The sequence below is a fragment of the Lynx canadensis genome, chromosome E3 (genome assembly GCF_007474595.2).
Source record: "Lynx canadensis isolate LIC74 chromosome E3, mLynCan4.pri.v2, whole genome shotgun sequence".
In the NCBI taxonomy this organism is placed as follows: Eukaryota; Metazoa; Chordata; class Mammalia; order Carnivora; family Felidae; genus Lynx; species Lynx canadensis.
The window spans coordinates 37,472,113-37,493,237 of NC_044318.1; the positions used below are offsets into that span (position 1 = coordinate 37,472,113).

The 21,125-nt window shown below is 61.6% G+C and overlaps 1 protein-coding gene across 1 annotated transcript in view; it reads right to left on the reverse strand.

Moving 5' to 3' along the window:
* Nucleotides 1-310: 310 nt before the first annotated feature.
* FOXK1 (forkhead box K1) overlaps nucleotides 311-21,125 on the reverse strand; it is a 70,664-nt gene continuing 49,849 nt past the window's right edge. Inside the window, 7 exon segments of the mRNA XM_030301180.1 lie at nucleotides 311-7,540; nucleotides 8,001-8,225; nucleotides 9,044-9,328; nucleotides 9,415-9,581; nucleotides 11,489-11,682; nucleotides 12,339-12,485; nucleotides 13,041-13,197. Of these exon segments, the coding sequence (XP_030157040.1) occupies nucleotides 7,272-7,540; nucleotides 8,001-8,225; nucleotides 9,044-9,328; nucleotides 9,415-9,581; nucleotides 11,489-11,682; nucleotides 12,339-12,485; nucleotides 13,041-13,197 (1,444 nt within the window). The 3' untranslated portion in view covers nucleotides 311-7,271.

Here is a 21,125-nt window from a genome sequence, read left to right on the forward strand (position 1 = left end):
CCGCCGGCCCCTCTCCGTCCAGGGGCAGATGTGACTTGTCCTCCCGTCCCTGGAGCTGCAAACACGCACACTCAGGGAACTCCCCGGGGCCCAGGCCAGGCCAGGAAATCACAGGCACCTGTCTGTTGGCTTCTTCCCGGGAAAGGGCTACCGGGCACAGTGGGAGAAAACACACCTTCCCCAGGAACGGCCCCCTGGGGTCAGGCACCCCCCCCCCCAACCCCGCCCCGTGCCAGGGAGCAGACAGTGGCTGGGTGTCCACCCGTCTGTCCCTCAGCAGTCACTCACAAGGACCACACAGAGCCCCGGGTCACTTCTGTAATATATAATTTTATTTCTGGTTATAGAAACAAATGCTAAGGGGAGAAACAGAACTTCCCCATCCACATACAACAATTTAATAGATAAAAGGACAGTTAAAATAAATGGAAAACAAAAAGTAGAAATTTGCAACTTTGTTATAGCTTTAAAACATTAACGTCTGATACAATTAGAAATCACATTCAGATCTCAAACTTTTAAAAAAAAAGTATGGCTCCTTATTAAAAAAATACTGTATCCCATTTGAAACGAAAACGCAGGCAGGCCCAGCGAGGTGGGTGGGCCTCTCGTCTTTCCGAGGACGGGAGCGGACGGGACCGCGGGCCGTCTGCCACCTGCCACCTGCCGGGGCATCTGGGTCCCTCCCGGGAGGGCTTCCCGCAGACGGACGCCCGCCGCGGGCCCAGGGAGCCGAACCCTGCAGCACAAGCCACTTTCCCGTCCAGCGTGCCAGAACCCAAGTCTCCACTGCGTGGGCAACCACCGCTTTTCAAGCACTGATGATGAAACATACGGTGAAAAGATACTTCAGACAGCCACTGTACAAACACGCTCACGCGTGCACTCACCCCCAACACCCGCCCCCCCCCCCCCCCCAGTCACTTTACAGGGAAGGTAACAAGCCTCTGTACTGGTTTAATCCCTCATCATGCGGGCCGTGCTGCGGGCACGGGGTTTGCGGGGCTGATCCGGGCGAGAGTCTGGGTCCCACCTTTGTCTTATTCCTCCTTCACCCCATCCTGAAATACAGACTGAGCCGCGTAAATTAAGTATCCGGGTATCCAGAAAGCCTTCCGGGCAGGGAGCTGGGAGGGAAGCAGAGAAGGGCCAAATTTAAAATGCTTGATTTTAACTCCCGTATTTGTGGATTAAAAAAGGAGAGGAGGAGGAATCTGGGTCAGTTAACACAGAAACTTAGACGTTATGAGCTTAAGAGGCAGCAGGCACAGGTTGACATCCTTCACGCCGGTTAACTTTGTGCGGGGAAAACCCACCCGAGTCAAGGCCCTTTTGCAGTGCGGCCAGCTGGCTCAGGGCGACAGGTCACTGGGCGCCTCAGGACTCTGGGAGACAGCTCAGAGGAACAGCCCTGCCACTGCAGCTAAGGAAAACATTGTGCAACGTGCCAGACGATGTAACAGCAACCCAGGGCACGTGGCCTGTCTACACGGCCACATCCCTCCCGGGCCTGGCCTCCCCAGCACTTTCTACTGTTTCTGACGTGGAGTAAACCACCAATAAATATTTAGATGAATCAAATGAGCAAACTATTCCAGAAGAGATTCCCGAAGAGAATAAGCCAGAATTCTTCCAATTATCATCTGAGTCCTAAAATACCTGGGTTGGAGCAAAGAGGAGAGAGCCGCCTGGAGACTCGCCGGCCCGCCTGGGACGAGACCAGAACGTGCGGAGGGAGTGGCGGACGCAGCTCCGCCTCCCGCCGGCCCCCGGGGCCTGCCCCTCACGTTCCCCAGTGCACCCAGATGCCAGCAGGTGCCAGGAAGGGGGACAGACATGCCCAGAAATGAAGTCACTGCTCCGTTCGCTCTTTGCTGAATCCTCACGGCCAAAACCAGCGGTTAGGAGAACTGAAAGAGACGGGGTCCCCAAGCCTCACTAATGCAAAGAATTTCCTCCCAGTCCTGTGTAGCAATGCAGTGCAGCCTCAGCCCCGGGCGACGGGCAAAGCTTCAGAGGAAGCCCCGATTGGGAGCGACCGGCAGGAGGGCCTCCAACCACTAGTTGGCTGCGCTCCAGCATCCCGGGGACCAGGCCTGCCTGGGGGTGGAGGCAGGGGTCGTTTTCTAGACGGGAGCCGGGCCTCCCGCAAGCAGCCGGCACGGACACTCGCCCTTACGTGGCGGAGGCACCGTGGGGTCCGTCAGGCTCGCAGAAGTGATCCTGCGGACGTCCAACCTCCGTTTAGCTGTCCTGTGTCCCCCCTCCTGGGGGGAGCGGGCGCAGGCAGCACCCCTATTTTCTTCCTGGGGCCCTGGGGCCTCTGCGAGGACCTCCTAGGACACGGTGGAGAGGCAGGTCGTGGAGCGAACCTCCAAGTGGCCGCAGGGCCGAGCCGGGGTTGCCGAGCGCCTTGGCAGAGACGGCCCCACACGGCCTGGGGCCCCTGAGGACTCTGCGGGACAGGCGGTGGCCTCGCTCAATGCAGGAGGAAAACGATTTTCCTTAAACGCAGCCGGGCAAGCGGGCCTGTGTTATTTCAGTTTGGAGAACGCGCCTGTGGCTGCGTCACAAAGTCCCGTCCTGGAGCCGGCACCAGGGACAACAGTGGAGACCTCGGCCAGCTCCTGGGGGCTGCCGAGGACCCACCCGGCCAGGTCCTGAGCATTTAAAACCTAACGCGGGCGGCGAGGCCTCGGGACAGAATGCCTAGAAGGAAAGGACCGAATGAAACTGGAAAACAAGCTGAAAACGAGGGACAGACACCCTGCGAGAGACTGCGGGCGCGGCCACCCCTGTGGAGGCCCGTCTGGAGGGCGGCCCCACACGGGCACGCGGACACACTTACATTCTTCTCAGTAAATATTGCTTCGAGGCTGAGGTATCACAAAGGCGGCTTGCAGGGGGGCTGGGAGGAGACGTTCTTTGCTTTAAGCCAAGCTAGCAGTGGGGCTGTGGGTCGGGGGGCCCGGTGGGGGCTGTGGGTCGGGGGGCCTGGTGGGGACTGGCGGCCACGTGGCCGGGCTTCCTCTTAGCAGCTCTGCCTCTTGGGACCCGCAGAGAGTCGCGGTGCCTAAAATAAGCAGCTCACGATCCCCTCAGCATCTGCGCGCACAGCTGCCCTGACCCCTTTTCTGGGGGAGCTACCGCCTCTCAGGGGCGCGGGGGGGCGGCGCTGTGACCCCGAGAAGGCCCTGCGTCCCGCACGCAGTCACTCGAGGGCAAAGCGGAATGTGAGGCGTTTGGAGAAACGCACACCCACGGGACTCACTTCTGGGCTCCAAGAGCTCGGGGAACATGGTTTCTTCCCTGACGCTTTCTCACGTTCAACCACACGTTCAACTAAGCATCTTTTTTCAAATGAGGCCTGTTTTTGTCTCTATCAAGAAACCGACCCCAAGGCCAAAGGCCGCCTTCTTCTCCCGAACTCTGAATGCAGCGACCTCGTGCGCTCCCTCTGGATATGCTCCACGGAGACCCAGTCTCAGAGGAAAGGAGAGCACTGATTGAATCATGCCCACGGCCCCAAACGGGTCTTCCGCCAGCCCCGGCGAGGAGCAGGAAAGGGACCAGGAGGTCCCTGCCGAACCCATCGGGGCGCGGCGGGGCCCCCGCCCCCCAGCCGTGGCGGCACCCCCACCCCGCCAGCTCGAGAATCGCAGAATAGTCATTTTAGTGACTCAGAAATCCCTCGTCACCTTCGCAATCTGGCCTGGCTGTTAAACAGAGAACAGAGGGAAGACCGCAAACCTCGAACATGAACCCACCAGACCGAGAGCGGGGAGTTGACGGGAGCGGCTGTAAGCACGCGGACCTGTTCCCCCCCCAGTGCGGGGCTCAGTGCACCCGGCATCGGTCCTGCGGTCCCCAGGGCATGGGCCGAGGCCCAGAGGGCTGTGTCCCAGGTCAGGGGTGGGGGCGGTTGTGGCAGGTGTCTAACCTCACCGGGGGATGTGAGCCCCGTTACCTTTACGACTTTACAGAGAAGGTGGAAAAGGACATCTGCCGGAGCCCCTGACGCTCTGCCTCAGCCTGTCCTCGCACCACTCAGGACAGCGTCCGCGGCAAGAAAGACGCGGACCGCTCGTGAGGTCCGCCCTACGGTGGCAGGGGCCGTGCCTCTGTGGCCTTCTGTGCCCCGCACCGTGGCACTCACTGGGCCCTGTGACGTGGCCCGGGAGCTCTGGGTACAGGCCTTTTCCTTCCATTGCCCACCAGACCGTCCAGGTGGGAAACGCTCGGCTACTGAATAGTTACTTCTGTGACTTCCTTCCTGTGCAGAGAGGGTGTTTTCCTGCATCTGGTGCCGTCGACGGGGCGACAGGTCAAGCAGCAGACAGAAGGGAAGCCGGGTACCAGCGGGAGAGGGCCCGAGTGCCCTGTGTCACGACGCAGGGGAGGCGGGCCCTTCCCAAAGCCCGCACACCTGCCTGGCCGCCCCCTTCACACGCACCTGGGCCCCCGGGTGACCAAAGAGAAGGTTCTGAGACCCCTGAGACCACACTGACAACAGGATGGTGCCGGGATCGAGCTGTTTCCGCTTCTCCCCCACTGGTGGGGGCTGGCCCACCCTCTACAACCCACACCTGTGGTGGGTCACACGTGGCCAAGATTCTGAGGGCCGCGGTTCCTTGGTCATTTATAGCCTGGCACTCTTGCTTCCAGCGTGGGGGGGAGACCATCACTCGGTCGGCTCTGGGGGCACGGAACGACCTTTTCGCTCTAAGGTGCACCTGGTCCCCAGGTGCAGGCTGCCCTCAGCCTTCCGGCCACCAGTCCCAGGCCAAGGGTGGGCAGCAGCAGGCCCGCTCTTGGGTCAGAGGACCGTGAACCCACCCAGACGCCCACCGTCTGTGAGCCCGGACGGGCAGCTCCCCCAAGGCCTAGCCCTGCCCTTCTCAGTCCCGTGAGCTCCCCACGAGGCAGAACCCACCGACGGACACCCTGCCCTCTCTCGTCTGCCCTCTCCTGGAACCACTGCCCGAACATGGGGTGGGTCATCACCAAAAATGAACGGAAACCAAAGCGTCTCCAAAGCCGGGCAAGCAAAAGGTCGGTGCCAGACTCACCAGACCCGGCGAAGGCCCGAGGCTCTTCCACGCCCACGCTGTCCTGCGTGTCCCGTGCAGGCTGCCGGCCCAGCGTTCCCACGGGGGCAAACCTGGGGCCGTCCTGCCGGCCGGTGAGCAGATACAGTCCCCTCGGCAGGACCTCCTGACAGCCGACCTGAAGGCAGACCCTGGGTTCGGATCCTCCCAGGTGAGGCCCTCGCAAGGGGCAGACTGCCTGTGCAACGCCCACCACCCCACCTGCCCTCTCACGCACACACCAGACGCTGCGGCAAAGGACAGAGTTTATGAAACAGAAATCGCCAACGCGGAACAGAGTGCGGTTTCCCATCCCCGAGGACGGCACGCCCGGCCACTTCCACCCCAGTGTCACCGGAGGCAGTGGGTGGGGACTTCACAGAAGAGCTTCTCTCCCAGTTGAAGTTGGTGCCACAGACACGAGCGGTTTGGGGCTTGAAGAATGTCGGACCAGGTGTCACAGGCCGGATGGGAGGACACTCTGTATTTGTCCTCGGCGACTGACGACCACGGCAGTGAGACAGAGCCCGTCCGCCCGCCCCGGCCACGGCCCGGCCACGCTTGGCACATAAGCCCGTCTTGCCTGAACGGCCTCGAGACTGTTCTGTGGTTTCTCCTTCGCTCCGAGCTGGCGCCTGACCCGGCCCACCAGGCCCGCTCCGTCTCTCGGGGGCTTTAGGGGCCGAGCTCGCTCCCTGTCGCTGCCGCTGGGGCAGGGGCCTGGGGAGGCAGCTTTGCTGGTTGGAGACCGATGCTGAGGACAGGCGACTTCCAGGAAGAAAAACTGTTCCTGCTGGACTTCTGTGCAGGGCCCGGTGTCCACCGTCAGAAAAACCAGTGCTGGGGCGGCCGGCCAAGTTTAGAGTCGCTTTTCACAGACCACTTGACGTTTCCTGAGAATGTTCTCCGAGAGGAGCTGAAGAGCTAGAACGTGGACCCGAAACTGGGCTATAAACCAGGAGTGCGGCGGCCTCACCTCCGGCTGTGGTGACGGCTCCAGGAGGCACGGGGCGTCTGTGAGCGCAGGGCCTCGGTCCCGGGGAGCCTGGCGTCACTCGCTGGTCACGCGGCCAGGTCGCAGGCAAGACCGATGGAGGCAGCAAGAGCCGAGCACAGGGGCGGTGTGGCCCCGGCGCTGCGGGCACAGGACACGGCCTGACTTACAGCAGGAGGTACGTGTCGAGTGGTAAAGCGACCGCCACTTGCTGACGGTATCCGAGAGGCGCCCGCCAGCGCTGTGCGTCCCACGGCCTCCAGGCACCGGGGCCTCAGGCCCGCGGGGGACACAGGGCTCGCCGATTCCCGGTTTCGGGGCCTCTGGACGAGGACCCTCGGCCGCCCCCGCCCACACAGCTTTCCGCCCCGAACGCCAGTCTGGGAGGCCGTCGATCTTTCTTGAAGTTAGCAGACAGAGCGGCAGGACTGACTCGTCACAGGATTAATGCCAGTAAGAAGCCCAGGCCTACGGCCGTCACGCTGTCCACAGACGCAGACCTCACAGACACCTGCTTCCTTTCGTGTTTATCTCAGATTTGAGATGAAGCCTGAATCCCACCGTTTCAACAAAATAAGAAAGCCAAGCCTGAGCCCCGCACCCCAGATTAATGCCAATGCTTTCTGTGTCGCTACTTTAAGGAGAAAACCCCACGGGACGCTCCGGGCTCTGGCAGCGCCTGCCCTTCTCCTGCGCTCTCCCAATCCGCCGCAGAGAGGACCCGTGCCGCTGCCGTCCCCTCCCTCGCACGACGGCCTCCGTCTGGGCCTCCGGGGGCCACGGGTGCTCCGGCAGCCTCGCCTCTGCTCGCGGCTAAGTCTGCCCGTGATCCGTTCCTCCAGGCGCCGGGCCGCAGCCTCGTCCCCCACGCCCTCGGCCACGGGCCCAGGAGAGAAGACGGTGCAGGAGAGAAGGAAATAAAAACAAACAATTCCCGAATCATACAATCAGCGGTCTGAACTTGTTTATGTGTTTTGTTTTAAACCACAGCAGGGGCAGGAGACAGAACAGGGAGGACGAGTGCGTCCAGGTGCGGGTGGAGGCCGAGACCGTCCTGTCCGTTTGGCACGTGCGCAGGTCACCGTGGAGCCTTCTTGTCGCGGTCCGCAAGCGGCAGGGGGTCGGCGGTCAGGGCCCGGCTCCAGAATCCCATATGGCGAGCGTCCCACTCGGCCCGTAGGCAGGCGTCTTCACTCCCCGGTTCCGGGTCCCTGCGGGCCGGCGGCCGTGATCACCCCGGCCTGCGCGGTCACAGTCCCACTGGGCTCCTCTACGCGCGACCTTTTGACCTCGGGCTCCCCGGTGGAAGAGGCGGCGGAGGCAGCGGTGGCCGGGGCGGTGGCGGTGGTGGCCGCGGCCGCCGCCGGCTCCTCGGGCCCCACCTCGCACACCCGCGTGACCACCACCGGCGTGGATGAGCTCGCCTGGGCCGCCAGGAGTTGTAGGGGGCTGGTGAGGGCTGGGAGCGGAGGAAAGAGAGGTGCGCGTTGGCGAACGGCCGAGAGCGGCACACGGGGAGCCGCTGCGGGAGGGCCGGGCCGGCCACGCGGGCACCCGGATCCCGGCCCCTCGCCGGCTGGGCCTCGAGGGCCACGCCCTCCCCGACCTGACCCTGCTCTCGCCTGGGGGCCCTCCTCTCGCTGATCTCTGCGGACGCCCGGGGCCCCGCCCCCTCCCTGCAGCTGCACCCCTGCTTCAGTTCCCGCCGGGACTCGCCGCCCACCTCCGTCTATTTTCCGACCCCACGGGTGTGAGCGCTGGGCCGTGAGGACTCTGCCTTCGGCAGGGCGCCGGCCCCGGCCTGACCGGCAAGCCCCCCGCGCCGAGGGCACAGAGGGATCGACCGGACGTTCTCGCACGGCAGGCGCTCCGCGCAGAGCGACCGGGCGCAGAGGGGCACGGGCCGGGCAGGGCCTCACCGTAAGTGCTGCCGGCTAAACTGTTGGTGGGGACCGCGTGCTTCCCGTTCTGAGTGACGGCGCGGACCGGTAGGTGGTGCTGCCCGATGGTCACCGGAGTGGCTGGCTGCAGGATGGTGACCGTGTGGCCGGGGACCCCCGGGGCCATCTGACTGGCTACCGTCTGGATGACGCGGCTAGCGGCGGGGATGGTGGCGAAGGCGATGGTGGGCTTCTCCTCCAGGCCTGCAGGAATACAGTGTGTGCGAACCCCGCGGGCCCGCCACGGCGGCCCACGCCCATGCCCACGCGAGCCGCGGCAGGAAGTCTGTTTACGGGGGGGGGGGGGGATTGGACTGCGGCTTTAAGGCATCGGCGCTGGGGAAAACACTTTTCTCAAAAGAAAAATCCTACCGACGAAATACATTTGAAACGAGAAAAACGATGAATAGGGTTTTAGAAAGACACTGCCGGAGCCTGAACTTTAAGCAACCCGAAACATAAAAACAGACGAAGAGACGGTATCATCTGGAACGAAAAGGTTTGCATCTGGAGTCACAGACTTCCTTCCCCAAACGCCTTTGTCGTTATGACGCGATCAACAGGCGTGGGGGCCATGAGGAGGCAGCCCCGGAGTCAGGCTCCCTCCAGCATCTTCCGTGCCACGGGCTGCATTCGTGAGCACCCGTTATTCCTTGGGCCCAACGTGCCTCCCGTAGGAACCTGTAGCGGTTTTTAAGCGACTTCCAAGGACTCCCCACCGGGGGCCCCAGAGCAATGCTCCCCCCACCCCAGCCACGGCCTCAAGACCCACAGCCCCCACCGTTTCCTCGGGGTCACGTACACCCGAAGGCACGACCGCCGAGGAGGGTAAACAGCACGGATTTACAAGGACGCGCTCCCCAAGAAACCCGCAGCAGGGAGACAAGCAGGCGCAGCCGGAGAACCCTCGGCCCCCGGAGGGAGCGCGTGTCCCCAGCACGCGGGCCTTCAGCCTCGTAGCCCAGGCTGACGGGCGACCTTCCGGGCACCAGCCCGGCCCGGGGACCACATGACTGCCTCACCTCTTGTCTCGCTTCCCAGGTCCAGCACGGCTGTGCCCGCCGCTTCGTGGGCGGCTCCCGCCGAGGCCTGGCTGGCGAGGATGTACCCGTTGGCGGAGCTGGCGGACGTGGTGACCACCCTGAGCATGGTGACAGGGGGAGCCTGCTGCACGACGTGGATGGCGTGGCCGGAGGGCTGCTGCGCCGTCACTATGGACGCGGGCATGTAGGCGACGGGCTTGGCAACCAGGCTGGGCGGTCGGGGAGGCACGGTCATGATCACCGGCTGGGCGCTGACGGGAGAACCTGCACGGAGGAGGAGCGCGGCCGCTGAGCCTGCGCACGCGAGGCCCGCTTCCGCCACGTCGCGTAAAGGCCCAAACCACTCTTACCGGGTGCGCTTTGGGAATACCGATACTCTGGAACAGAAGCTAACTTTGACCCGAAGTCAGGGTCGTGCGGAACGGGCGAGCCCTCTCGAGACAGGCACTCTGGGGTCTGCAGGCCGCTAGAGCGAGGGGACATCAGCCCAGGGTGGGTGGGCGAGGCTGGAGCACTCCTACGGAAGCAATGAGAGAACGGAGCACAACGGTAAGCACGCGGGGCGAGGAACGAAGACGGCACCTGAACGTGAACGTCGGCGCATCCGCGTCTCACACGTCACCTGCGCCAGCTTTTCCTGACGCTCTTCTGTTCTTGCGGAGAGTTCCAACACCAACAACGATGCTGTCCGATACACGGAAAGGCAACCGGGCCCTGAACCCAGCGAACGGGAGGACGCCGCGTTATTCGTGGCTTCCCAGCAAAAGCCACGCTCCGGAGCATTTACTTCCTGAAAGGGACCCGCCAGGCTTCCGCAAAAGTGGCTCAGTGTTCCGTGTTAAACTCACGAGCTCTGCTGGGATGGGCACAAAGCCCCCACCAGGACAGAGGACACACCTATTCATCTCCCTCCGCCACCGTTCTCTTGGTTCGAAAACGGCGATCCCGTCCAGCTCCTGCCAGTGAGGCTGGCCCAGGACCGGCTATGCAGCACGGGGACTCACGTCCCGCGAGCTGAGTCACAGGGTCAACACAAACCCTCAGAGGCAGGACGACGGGACTGCCTGGGCGCCGCCGGGGGACACAGCGGCCTTCGCCCTGCATTCATTTATCACCATAAATTCCCTCGTGAGCGGCACCCTGGTCTCCCCGGGCACGGACCTGGCACCCTTTCCCCCCGCCCCCGGGCCCCCAGCCTTCCTCGCTTCTCCCATCTGCCAGCTGGCTTGTCTGACTCCAACCCAGGCCTGGACCCTGTCCGCTCATTCCCACGCTCCAACTGGTAGTCGGCCTGGGTCCCTCCCAGTCCCCGAGCCTGTGACGGTCGTCAGCCCTCTCTAGCAGGACCTTACCCTGCACCAAGCGCACCCTGCTTCCTGCCCGCCTGCCACCCAGCACAAACACACCCGCCGCCTCCCTCCTCGGCCACCCGGGCTCTGCAGCCACGAGAGGCCCCCCTCTCCGTAACGCACAGCTCACGCGGAAGCTGTGCTGGGCTGCCCTCCCAGCCTGAGGGTTTCCCGCCTGCCACTCCCCTGTGCCGCGTCACGAGATGGCGTCCCTAACTCCCAGGGTGACCCTGGGGCAGGCCCGCCCCACGCCCTCCCACAGTCACTCCTTATCGGGGTTTCCGGGCAGTGCTGGGCGCAAAAGGCCAGCCCCGTAACCACTGCCCCAGCTGGCGGACGGGCTCATCTACAAGTGAAACGTAGTGCTGGTCACCGCTAGGGTTTGAACTGTGTCCCCAGAAACCACCAGTGCCTCAGAAGGGGGCCTTGCTTGGAGTCAACTCTTTACGAAAGTGACGGAGTTGGATGAAGGCACTAGGATGGTCCCGGGCTCAGTGACCGGAGCCCTCAAAGGGGCACTCTAGACGCACGTGCCCGGGGAGAACAGGGCGGGATGATATGCTCCCACAAGCCTGGGCTCCACAAGCCACCGGTCGTGGCCAGCAAGCCCCGGAAGCCAGGACAGGCCTGGAGGAGAGGACGCGCCCGGCCGCCCCCGTGGCCTCTGGCCGCGGAAGCGTGGGACAGGGGCGGCTGATGTTTCTGTGGCCGGGCCTGTGGTACTCTCCCCACAAACTAACCCTTGTCACTCTCACAGAATTTCTCTCCACGTTCCTACCAAGCAACGTGGGATCCGGAAAATCTGAGCTCCGTTCAAACGTCCCGAATTCCGACCTCACCAACGTGACCATCGCCTTTGTTCCGATTTCTACTTCGGTCACAGTGTTGGCTGCTGAGAGCTGACAGGTCAGAGGGGCAGCGAGCTGTCCACTCACTCTGCTGTTACAGACCTCACCGGTCCTCAGACAGTCTCGCTCGAGAAATACAGGTGACAAGTTTAAAGTACCCAAAACACTACTGTGACGAGCCGTCTGTGGAAGCTGGCCTCTGACCGAGGGGCAGCCCGGAGGCTTACCTGGACGACAGCGGCCCGAAGGGGGTGCGGAAGCAGGAGACGCCCCTCTGCCTCCGTTTCCGGAATGCCTGTTCCACGAGCTTCGCTTCTGAGGCGGGGTCTATCCGCCAGAAAGACCCCTTCCCAGGCTCCTCCTGGGAACGAGGGACTTTAATAAAGTAGCGGTTCAAAGAGAGGTTGTGTCGGATTGAATTCTGTGGACAAGCAGAGACATTCGCCAGTTAGCACGCGGCAAAACAAACTCCGTATGTGAACGCAACAGACACGAGACCAAAGATGATGGGGCGGCCCGGAGGTGATGCCAGCGAGGGCGCTCCCCAGGCCGGCAAGGTAACTGTGTTTTACTGGCAAGTGCAAAGGCACGGTGGTAATTTTTTTTCTATCAAAATCGAGCACAGCATTCTTTCCAGAAAAAGTGAAACAGAGAGACAAGCCATAGGCCAGGCGTATGTCAAGTTTGAAACCTGTACTAAATCAAGTAGCCAGTGGGAAACCGCGACCGTGGGCAAAACAAGTGAGACACAGCTAAGTTAGGTCTGACGGTCCCCGTGCACGCGGGCTGCCGTCTGGGCCCACGTGTGCGCCCATTTCCAAAGTAGCTCGGGACTACCAGGGGCGGTCAGCGTGAAAACGTAACAAGGCATACGTATCGCCCCTCCCTGCTCTGGCCGTTGGAGGGAAAGACGACTATTTCGACTCCCAGGGGCTGTGGCTCTTTGGAGACAGACCACAGGTCACCGACGAGGACACCCTGTACTGCTTTCGGGTTTTCAGAACACGACCCGCCCGTGGGCGCCCTTGTTCCGGGGCAGCGGACCCAGAGCCCGGCTTCTCGGGCTCGAGGCCTCACCTGCCAGCCTTTGTCAGCCGTCCGGTAGTAAGGGTAATGCTTGGTGATGTGGGCGTAGATGCCGCTTAGTGTTAGCTGCCTGTCCTGCGCGGACGAGATGGCCTGCACGATCAGCTGAGCGTAGGAGTACGGCGGCTTCGACTCGTCCTGAGGAGACAGGCAGCACGTGGTCAGCGCGTCGGCGGCTCCAGAAGGGCGTCCACGCCCCGGCCGCCCACGGCCCCTCCGGCAGGGCGCCCTTCCCACACGGACCGACGGCTACGGCGTGCCCGCCTAGCCCTGTCCCAGCGACCGCCACCCGCTTCCCCGACGAGCGAGCAGTGCCCCGCGCCTGCCCCACGCAGGGAAGACGCAGAAATCTCTCACTTCCTCTACAAAAGGATTTCAAAACAGGTATCAGACGGGAATGAGCCAAGATACACAGCTGTAAGGAAAAACTTGTCATTTTTCCTCAAAGACTAATTAAGTTAACACCCCAAAGCCATCCCACCACGGGCAGACGGGACGAGGGTGAACAGTAAGGGGGTGCAGGGCGGGAGAGAGCAGCTCCCACGGTGCCCAAACGTGCCGCCAGCAAGCGGGCTATTCCCGCAGCGTCCCGTCCCCCCCGGGGGCGCCTCGCTTTCACGCCGGCGCCTCCGCGCCCGCTCCGTGCCCCGCGCCCGGCCGCCGCGCGGCCACATGCACCGTGAGTCCCGAGACCTTAGGGCTGTCCCCTCCGGACGCGTCCGCCTGCTGCTCTGAGGCGGCCTTCGCGGCAAACTCTGCGGCCAGCTGCAGGTCTGAGGTCACGTTCTGAACAAAGCGGTAGCCGGAGGACCCCGCTCCGCGTGGACTGGCCGGGCAGGAGTTGGGAACGCTGCGGAGAGAAATGACACGTCCTAAGTTCTTGACCCCGAAAAGGACGGCTGGCGGTGCAGGATCTCAGGACCTACCTGGGTGATGCAGGGGGACAGAAACTCTGACCCCCTTCTTCTCTACGTCATGTGACACAGCACCTCCCCTTTGATAAAGGCTGGACCGAGTGTGACCAGAGACAGTTCGTGTCCGCGCACAGCCAGCGTAGCAGCAGTTTCTGCTTGCGGTGGGCAGCTGTGGGCCCTGATGGGCAGGTTTCCGGGACGGCCACCGGGTGGCCCCGTCCCCACTGCAGACAGCCGGGCTGACCCTGCCCGTGGCTGCTGTCGGGCGCTCACGGGCCCACACGAGGGCGCTGTGGGCAAAGGCTGGGGAGCCGTGGCGTTCAGAGAGGGCGTGAGCACCTCTCGGTCGGGCCCTCCCCAGTTCCTCCGGAGCCACGGCCACGGCTTCGACCTCGGTCACTCACGTTGGCTGTGAGTGGAACCACCTATGGCCCGAGGCCACTCTCGTTCCTGGCGGGTCCCGAGTGGCCTGCAGGGCCCCCGGCCGCTTCCTTGCTGGAGCCCTTCCGGCCCGGCTCACCGGCGGGCTCTGGTCTAGTGCTCTTGTGAACGAGGTGGACTTTGGTTATCGAACTACAACAACATTCTCATTTTGAAAACCAGTTCTGTTATAAAATTTTCAGAGGCAACAAATGACACCGGGAGTGGGTGACAAGCCCAGGTAAAGGTGCCCCTGCTGGGACCTGACCAGACCACGGATGGGCCCCCGGCTTCAGGAGAGCTCCTGCAAAGCCAGTACCCCAGTAGGAACCATCCAGAAGGCCCCAGTTTTCTGAACACACACCATGTGCTCTGCCCCATTTCCCTGCCCGAGTGTCCTGCCCCTCAGTGTCCAGAACCTTCCTCCTCCCCCCGGCCCAGGACAGCAACCACCGGCTTACGGGTCTGTCTCCCTTTGGTAAAGGCAGGAAACAATTAAAAAAAAGCAACTTTTTCTTAACTGATTTTGGAACCAAATACACAAACCCCAAACTTACAACATGAGGCGTGAGGGGAAGACAAAGGATGTCACTGGTGCCACGTTCACATACTCGAAACCCAGCTGCTCAAATACAGTCACCCCACGTGGCACCAGGCGGTGGTTCAGCGGTCACGCAACCCTGACGTGAGGACTTTTCCCGAAGGTTCTGCCCTGCACTCTGCCAAACGGTGCGGCAGCACAGAAGGCACCCGCCAAAGGCAGCCCCATCAACCCTGCGTCATTCCCAGACACACTCCACGCCCCGTCTGGATCTGAACGCAAATAAAGCCAAATGGTGCATCTTCCTCCAGAGCACGAGGGACGAGACCCGGAAACATACCTCCCGGACACAGATTCACACCCGACCGGGTGGCTGGTGGACCCATAACCGCGTGCCGCCCTCACAGCGGAGAGGACACACAGCGGCCCGTGGGCTTAGGCACACGGGCTCCCGCCGCCCGTCCCAAGTCACCGTTTTGTAAAAGACTATAGAAAACTTGCATTGAACTCATTGAACTCAGAGAAAAGGCTGTCTGTCATTCACCAAAGAATGATTGCAAATGGAAGTGACGTATAGGGTAGCAAAAGCAGGCTCACGGAAAGGAGAAGTGGGGGCGGCCCCGTAGCACTTTCTACGGCGCCCGGCGGCTCGTGCTGGCCAGCGCTCCTGGGGGCACGCAGAGGGGCAGGTTTTGGCCCAGAGCTGCCCAGCAGGCCCGTCTCAGGCGGACGTGTGTTTGTGTGCACAGCCCTGCGGCCTCAGAGCAGCTAGCTTCTCCGTGAGCCCCAATCAGCTGTCCCCGCAGGCCGCCTCGGCCGAGAGGGCTGTGCCTGGTACCCGGCCGCCCTGATCTCACACCGCCATCTGAAGGGAAGGACGACAGAGAGAGGCCACGTGAGCCTAGGGAGGCCTCAGGCAGAGCAAAGTTCAGTTCAAGGATAGGCCTCAGAGGGGCAGGTGTGGGGTGGGGGCCTGGGGGCCTGGGCTTAAAGCAAGGCTCCCGCCCTGGGGAAACCCACCCAGACATTCAGAGCCCCATACCAGAGCTGGAACCTACCCCACTGAGAATCTCCCTGACTACTAGCAAAATCTGGAAAGCATTCTTCTTCTTCTTCTTCTTCTTCTTCTTTTTTAAGTAGGCTCCAGGCCCAACATGGGACTTGAACTCATGACCCCCAGATCAAGAGTCGTGTGCTCTACGACTGAGCCAGCCAGGGGCCCTGGAAAAAGTTCTTAAAGTATAAACGCACTTGTGTATCTCTAGAGGGGACGGGACAGAGAGGACACGGTGGGGCCCTCCTCGGATGCCAGACTTCAGCAAAGAACTGCTCCCTTGGTGGGGTGGGGGGGTGTCCCCAACTGCCCAGGAACCTGGGACATCTGAATTTGAGCACCAGAGAGCAGCAGCGGAGTCCCAGCAGCCGTGACCTACCAGGCGTCACGTAAAACGAGTGTCTGTTGTTCCCGAGATTAAAGGTGGAAATGAAGCTGAACGTGCATTTCAGACCACTGCTCACCGACACCCCTCTTATGGGAAAAGTGCTCCCGAGTCACGTTTTTGTTTCAGGCGAGAGAGACTTAAGGTGCTGAGTGGCGGCCACCCTGGACTGGGGCCACTGTCTCGCCAGGGCAAACCCAGACTGGCTCTGACAGCCCAGGCCTGGAACGGGACCTCTGTGACCACGCAGGTCACAGCTGCCGATGACACTGTGTCCTATGTTTACAAATACTGGAAAAGAAGGAACAGCCTGACGGGAAAATGCATCTTACTGTGGCGATAAGAATTCAAGCTGAGAAAGACCAATCGGACAGGAGGTCAGCCCAGGATGTCCGCACATGGAAGGATGTGGAGTGTGGCCTTGACCTCATCCCCAGAAAGGCACAGACCGCATTTACGAGCGGTGGGAAGGCTGCTAAGGCACTTTCGAGGGGTAAGGAAACGCTCTTAAAATCTTAAAAAGAGGATAAAAGGAAGTTCGATAAAGGATGGGAGGGGAAAGCCTTCCAGGAAGCTGGCGGGAGAGGCGGGAGAGGGGGTAAGGACACAAGCGGAGGCCCCCTGGAAACAGTAAGGTCGTCACGGACCCACGGACTCTCGCGCTCAGAGGGCAAACGTCAGGTCCAAAAGGGTCAGCATCCAGAGGGGCACCGGACTCGTTAACAGCGACACTCAAAGCCAGAAAATGACTTTAAATTCCGAGGGAAGAATGTGTCCCACTGAGAATTCTCCACGTAGCGCAACCAAGAAAAACGATGATTTCCTACATTTACTTGTCCTGTACCCCTTCCCAGGAAGCAACCGGGGGACGTTCTCCACTAAAACCAAGGAGCAGGTTGGGGAGACCTGCTGGGCACAGGGAGTCAAGGTCAGAGGTGCACCAGGCTGGGTCCAGGCGGAGGGAGCCCGGGCTCCTGAGGAAGAACCCGGCAGGTGTGAGGGCCGCGCGGGGCAGAGGGTGGCCGTGCTGGGCACAGGGACGTGGAGACAGCACCAGACACAAACTCCCGGCAGAACCGCCAACGCCCAGACAGGGCACGGTGGGGGCTGGAGCTGCCACCGGCCCACTCGGAAAGCACCGCTGCCCACTGCACCCACAGCCCTGGTGTCATCTTCTCGGGAGCACGGGGCGGGCAGGCACGACAGAACCCCGATTTCCAGCTAGGAGGTCGACGCGGCACACGCCGAAACCCGAGAAGCCAAGAGAGCCGCGTCGCGGACCACGCCGAGGTAAGCAAACCGGCAGGGCGCTCGGGGTGGGGGCAGGACGGCCACGACGGTGCCACTGCGGTGGGCCAGGCCAGGCCAGTGCTCCTGTCACCACGTGCGGAACGCTTCAGTTCGTCTGCCACCTCACGTCCTCCGCGGATAAAAACCGGCTTTTTGAAAGCTTAACGGAAATCAGTTAGTGCCGGCACCATCCCTGCGGGCACCAGCCAAACACCATGCCCGCCCGCCGTACACAGTCTGCTGGGCCTCGGTTTCTGATCTGTGAGCGGGGACGGCAGCGCCTGGGTCTCCTGGCGTCATGGTGGACACGAAGGGCAGACGCGCGTCCAGCCCTCAGACGCCCGGCGTGAGCGTCGGTAACAGTTCCTGTTTTCATTACTGTTCTTAAAATCTTGTGGCTCGTGACTCTTAAAGAGCCTATTTTATTTCACTTTTTTTTTTAGAGAGAGAGATGGTGTGCACTCAAGCAGGAGAGGAGCAGAGAGAGAGGCAGAGAGGGAATCTTAGGCAGGTTCCACGCTCAGCACGGGGCCTGATGTGGGGCTCGATCTCACGACCCTGGGATCATGACCTGAGCTGAAATCAAGAGTCAGATGCTCAACCGGGGCACTGGACGACTCAGTCGGAGAAGCGTCTGACTTCGGCTCCGGTTCACGAGTCCTGCATCAGACTCTGTGCCGACAGTGTGGAGCCTGCTTGGGGTTCCGTCCCTCTGCCCCACCCTCCCCCACCCTCTCAGAAATGAATAAACATAAAAAAAAAAAGTCAGATGCTCAACCAACTGAGCCCCCCCCAGGCACCCCGAACAGCGTACCTTAAACAAAATAACCAAATCTGAGAAATTCACTGCCTCAGCGTAAGATGCGCAGATGACTCGGAACGCGAGACCACCGCGGTGCGGCCCCTGAGAGGAGGACACCGGAAAGGGCTCGGATGCCGCCCAGGAGGGAACTCACAAAACACTCGTGCGGCCACTGCGGTGTGGCGACGCGGAAAGGCTCCCGAGACCCGGCGCGAGAGGGGAAAAGGTCGTGCGGAGGACACCGGGCCGCACGGGGCCTGCGTGGGGAGGACCGACCGACAGCAGCCCCCATGAGAACGTCTGGAGCAGGTGCACACCGCGCCCCCGTCCTGGGAGCGCCGGTGCGGGGAGGCTGCGCTCCCTGAGATGTCTGAGCTCCGCGTGACGCTTACACGGCATTGCTGGAATCTGCAAGAAGGGAAAGGACCGGCGAAGAAAATCCGCAGAGGCCAGCTCCTGAGACCTGTCTTAGCGATTAAGGTAAACGCAGCGCTGTCAAGTCCTGGGAGGCGACTTCAAGGGCCCGCCTGGTTTCTGCAGTGCGTTTTGCCCCGGTGCCCAGTCAGCGAACCGGCCTGAGTTGCTCCTCGGCCGGGACTCAACCAGGTGTGCACGTCCCAGGGGCGGCCCGGCTCGAGCGGACCTTGCGGGGAGGCCACCCCCACGTCCCCCCTCGGCTCCAGGCCTCCAGGTCCTTCCCGCTTCCTGCTTCCCAGCATGCGAGGCCTGGGCAGGGAGGGCCCTGTCCCCAGGTCACGTGCCTTATGCACACAGCCGGCCCTTATGCACACGGCCGGCCCTTATGCACACGGCCGGCCCTTATGCACACGGCCGGCTGGGGCCGGGATTAAGCGTGAACCTTCAAAGGGCCCCCCCTGAGAACCGGGAAACGGCCACCCTGGGAAAGACAAGAACTTTCTCTCGACATGTTGGAGCCCAAACACACCCTGGCCCGGATTTCGGCAGAAGGGAAAACATAAAGTACGGGGAGGGCCCACCTTTCTGTGTGGATGAACCAGTTTTATTTCCCTGGAGTTTTCAGACAGGGAAAGGTGGGGGTGTGAGGTCCACAGGTACAGGTGCTCGGAGGTCAAGTGGCCTCCAGACGGGCCACAGAGGACAGGGCTCCCCGACCGGGGGGGCCAGGATCCCTGCTGGCCTGAGTGGAGAGCCACACTCATCCGCAGGTCGTGCCGGAGCACGTGCAAAGGCTGTGGCGACAAGCCGTGACCGACTGTGACCCTGACGCAGGAAACGTCACCCCAAGGAAGGGCCCGAGTCTGCCTTTCTCCCGGGGATGGAGAGCGGCCGAGCTCTATCCAGTGACGAGGTGGACTGGCGATCGAAGACCACGGTTAAAGGTGGTTTCGTTCTGAAAGCAGCAGCTTAGACTCCGCCAGACTCCACAAGACAAACTGCTCTGGTTTCCGTCTCGACCTTGAAAAAGTTCAAGAAGCGCCTTCTTAAAGGGACAGCTCCTGAGGCTGGCTCTCGGTGAAGACTAGCCCCTGTCCTCCTGCGCTGCCTTTTCTCTGGCTTCTGGTGGGCACGTTCCCCAAAACTCAACTCTGAGAGCCTTTTTTAGATTGGTCTCTCGCTTTGTAAAACCCAGAAAATGATTAACCAATTTCTCCTGAAAACACCACTTCTTTGCAAAGCAGAAAAAAAAGTCAATAAAATGTTGCTGAAGACAGCAGAATTTATTTCAAAGAGCTTCATTCATTTTCTGGGTGGAGTACATCAGCACAAAAAAAAAAAAAAAAAAAAAAAAAAGCCACCCCACACAACACAAACAGACGCCCAAAAACAAAGCAAAAACCCAACCACAGGCGCACCACACCCCCTAGCCAGCAGGGGGGTGGGGAGGGAAGCAGAAAAAGGCCAAACAGAAAGGAAGGCAGGCGGGGTCCAGAGGGCGGGGCGGGGGCTGTTTATTAGCAAGAATCGAGAACGTTCCTACAGGGACTGCCTCTCGCCACTCCACTCGGAAAACCCTGGAGGAGACAGGGGCTCTGGCTGGGCAGGGTGCTGGAAAACCAGGTCCAGGGAGGAAAGCAACCCAAACAGAGGCCCCCAGGCGGCCCGGGCGGGCGGGGATCCAGCACACAGGCCAATGGCACGAGCGGGGACACAGGCACACCAAACTAGGAGAAGAGGAACCTCTCCTCCCGCTGTGCTGTCAGGAGGGACGGGGGCTGTGATGGCTGCTCACTCGGGGCCCCAGGCTGACAGCCCCCAGCCTCGTCCCCTCCCCGCCCCCCCCCACCCCCGCCCCCGCAGCTGCAGGGAGGGCGCGTCCCAGGGAGGAGGGGAAGGGTGGCTGGTGTTTGTAAACATGAGGCTCCACCCCGGCACTGGCCAAAGTTGAACAGGATCTTGGCTAGCAAAACCACAAGGGCCCCAAGGTTTCTAAACACTCCATTGGATTCCGCGGCGCTGAGATAAATGAATGTAAACAGAAATCCTTTCTGTGATACTTCATAGGCCAAAAACGGAGAGGGCCAGTCCCAAAGTGACTACTTTCTCCCCCAAATATCCTGCCAGATGAAAAAGAGAAGCAGTCTCTCCTGGGGGGTGGGGACACAGCCACCGGGGCCCAGCCCAGGACCGGCCCCTCAGGAGCCTGTCTTAACCGCTCCACTGCTCCGGGAGGGACCACCTCCCTTCTGACACAGAAGCAAAGTCAGCGCACGGGCTTGAATAGCTTCCCCGGGTGGCTACTGCGTTCATGTGAAACACTACTGGAAAATACATCTATTTTCTGAAGCCCTCCAGGTACAAACCAGCACATTTTTCTTCCTTCGAAAGCATCCATTTGGCTGGCTTATGAACCGATTATCAACAACCCCACGCCCACCGCCTGCTCTGGTTTTGCCGGACGCCCAAGGCCCTCCGCGGCCCGACCCCACGGCGGGACCGGCCTTCAGCTGCCGGCAGCGTGGGCGCGAAACACCCTCGGCTGCCGTGCCCACTGCTGCGTCAGGGGCAGCCGGGTGGAGGTGTCAGCCCGTGTTACGTCCCTGTATCAGCGTCAGGGAGACGTAATTCACCCGTCCGGAGCGTACAATTCGGTGGTTTGCAGCGTTGTTCCCACGCTGCGCAATCCTCACCGCTCTCCGATTCCAAAGCACTTCTGTCACCCCACAAAGGACCCCCGGGACGGGTGGCAGGCCCCCGGCAGCCCCCCGTTTTCTCCAGATCCGTCCGTTCCAGACGTCTCCTGCCAATGTTGCATCTGCCTGTTTTCACGGGCCACCCGAGTCATACCAGCTTATCGGTCCTTCGCTCCTTGTTTGTGGCCAAGTAACGCTCCGCGGTAAGGACACTCCTCGTTGTACTTGTCCACTCCGTAGCTGACAGACAGCTGCGTCG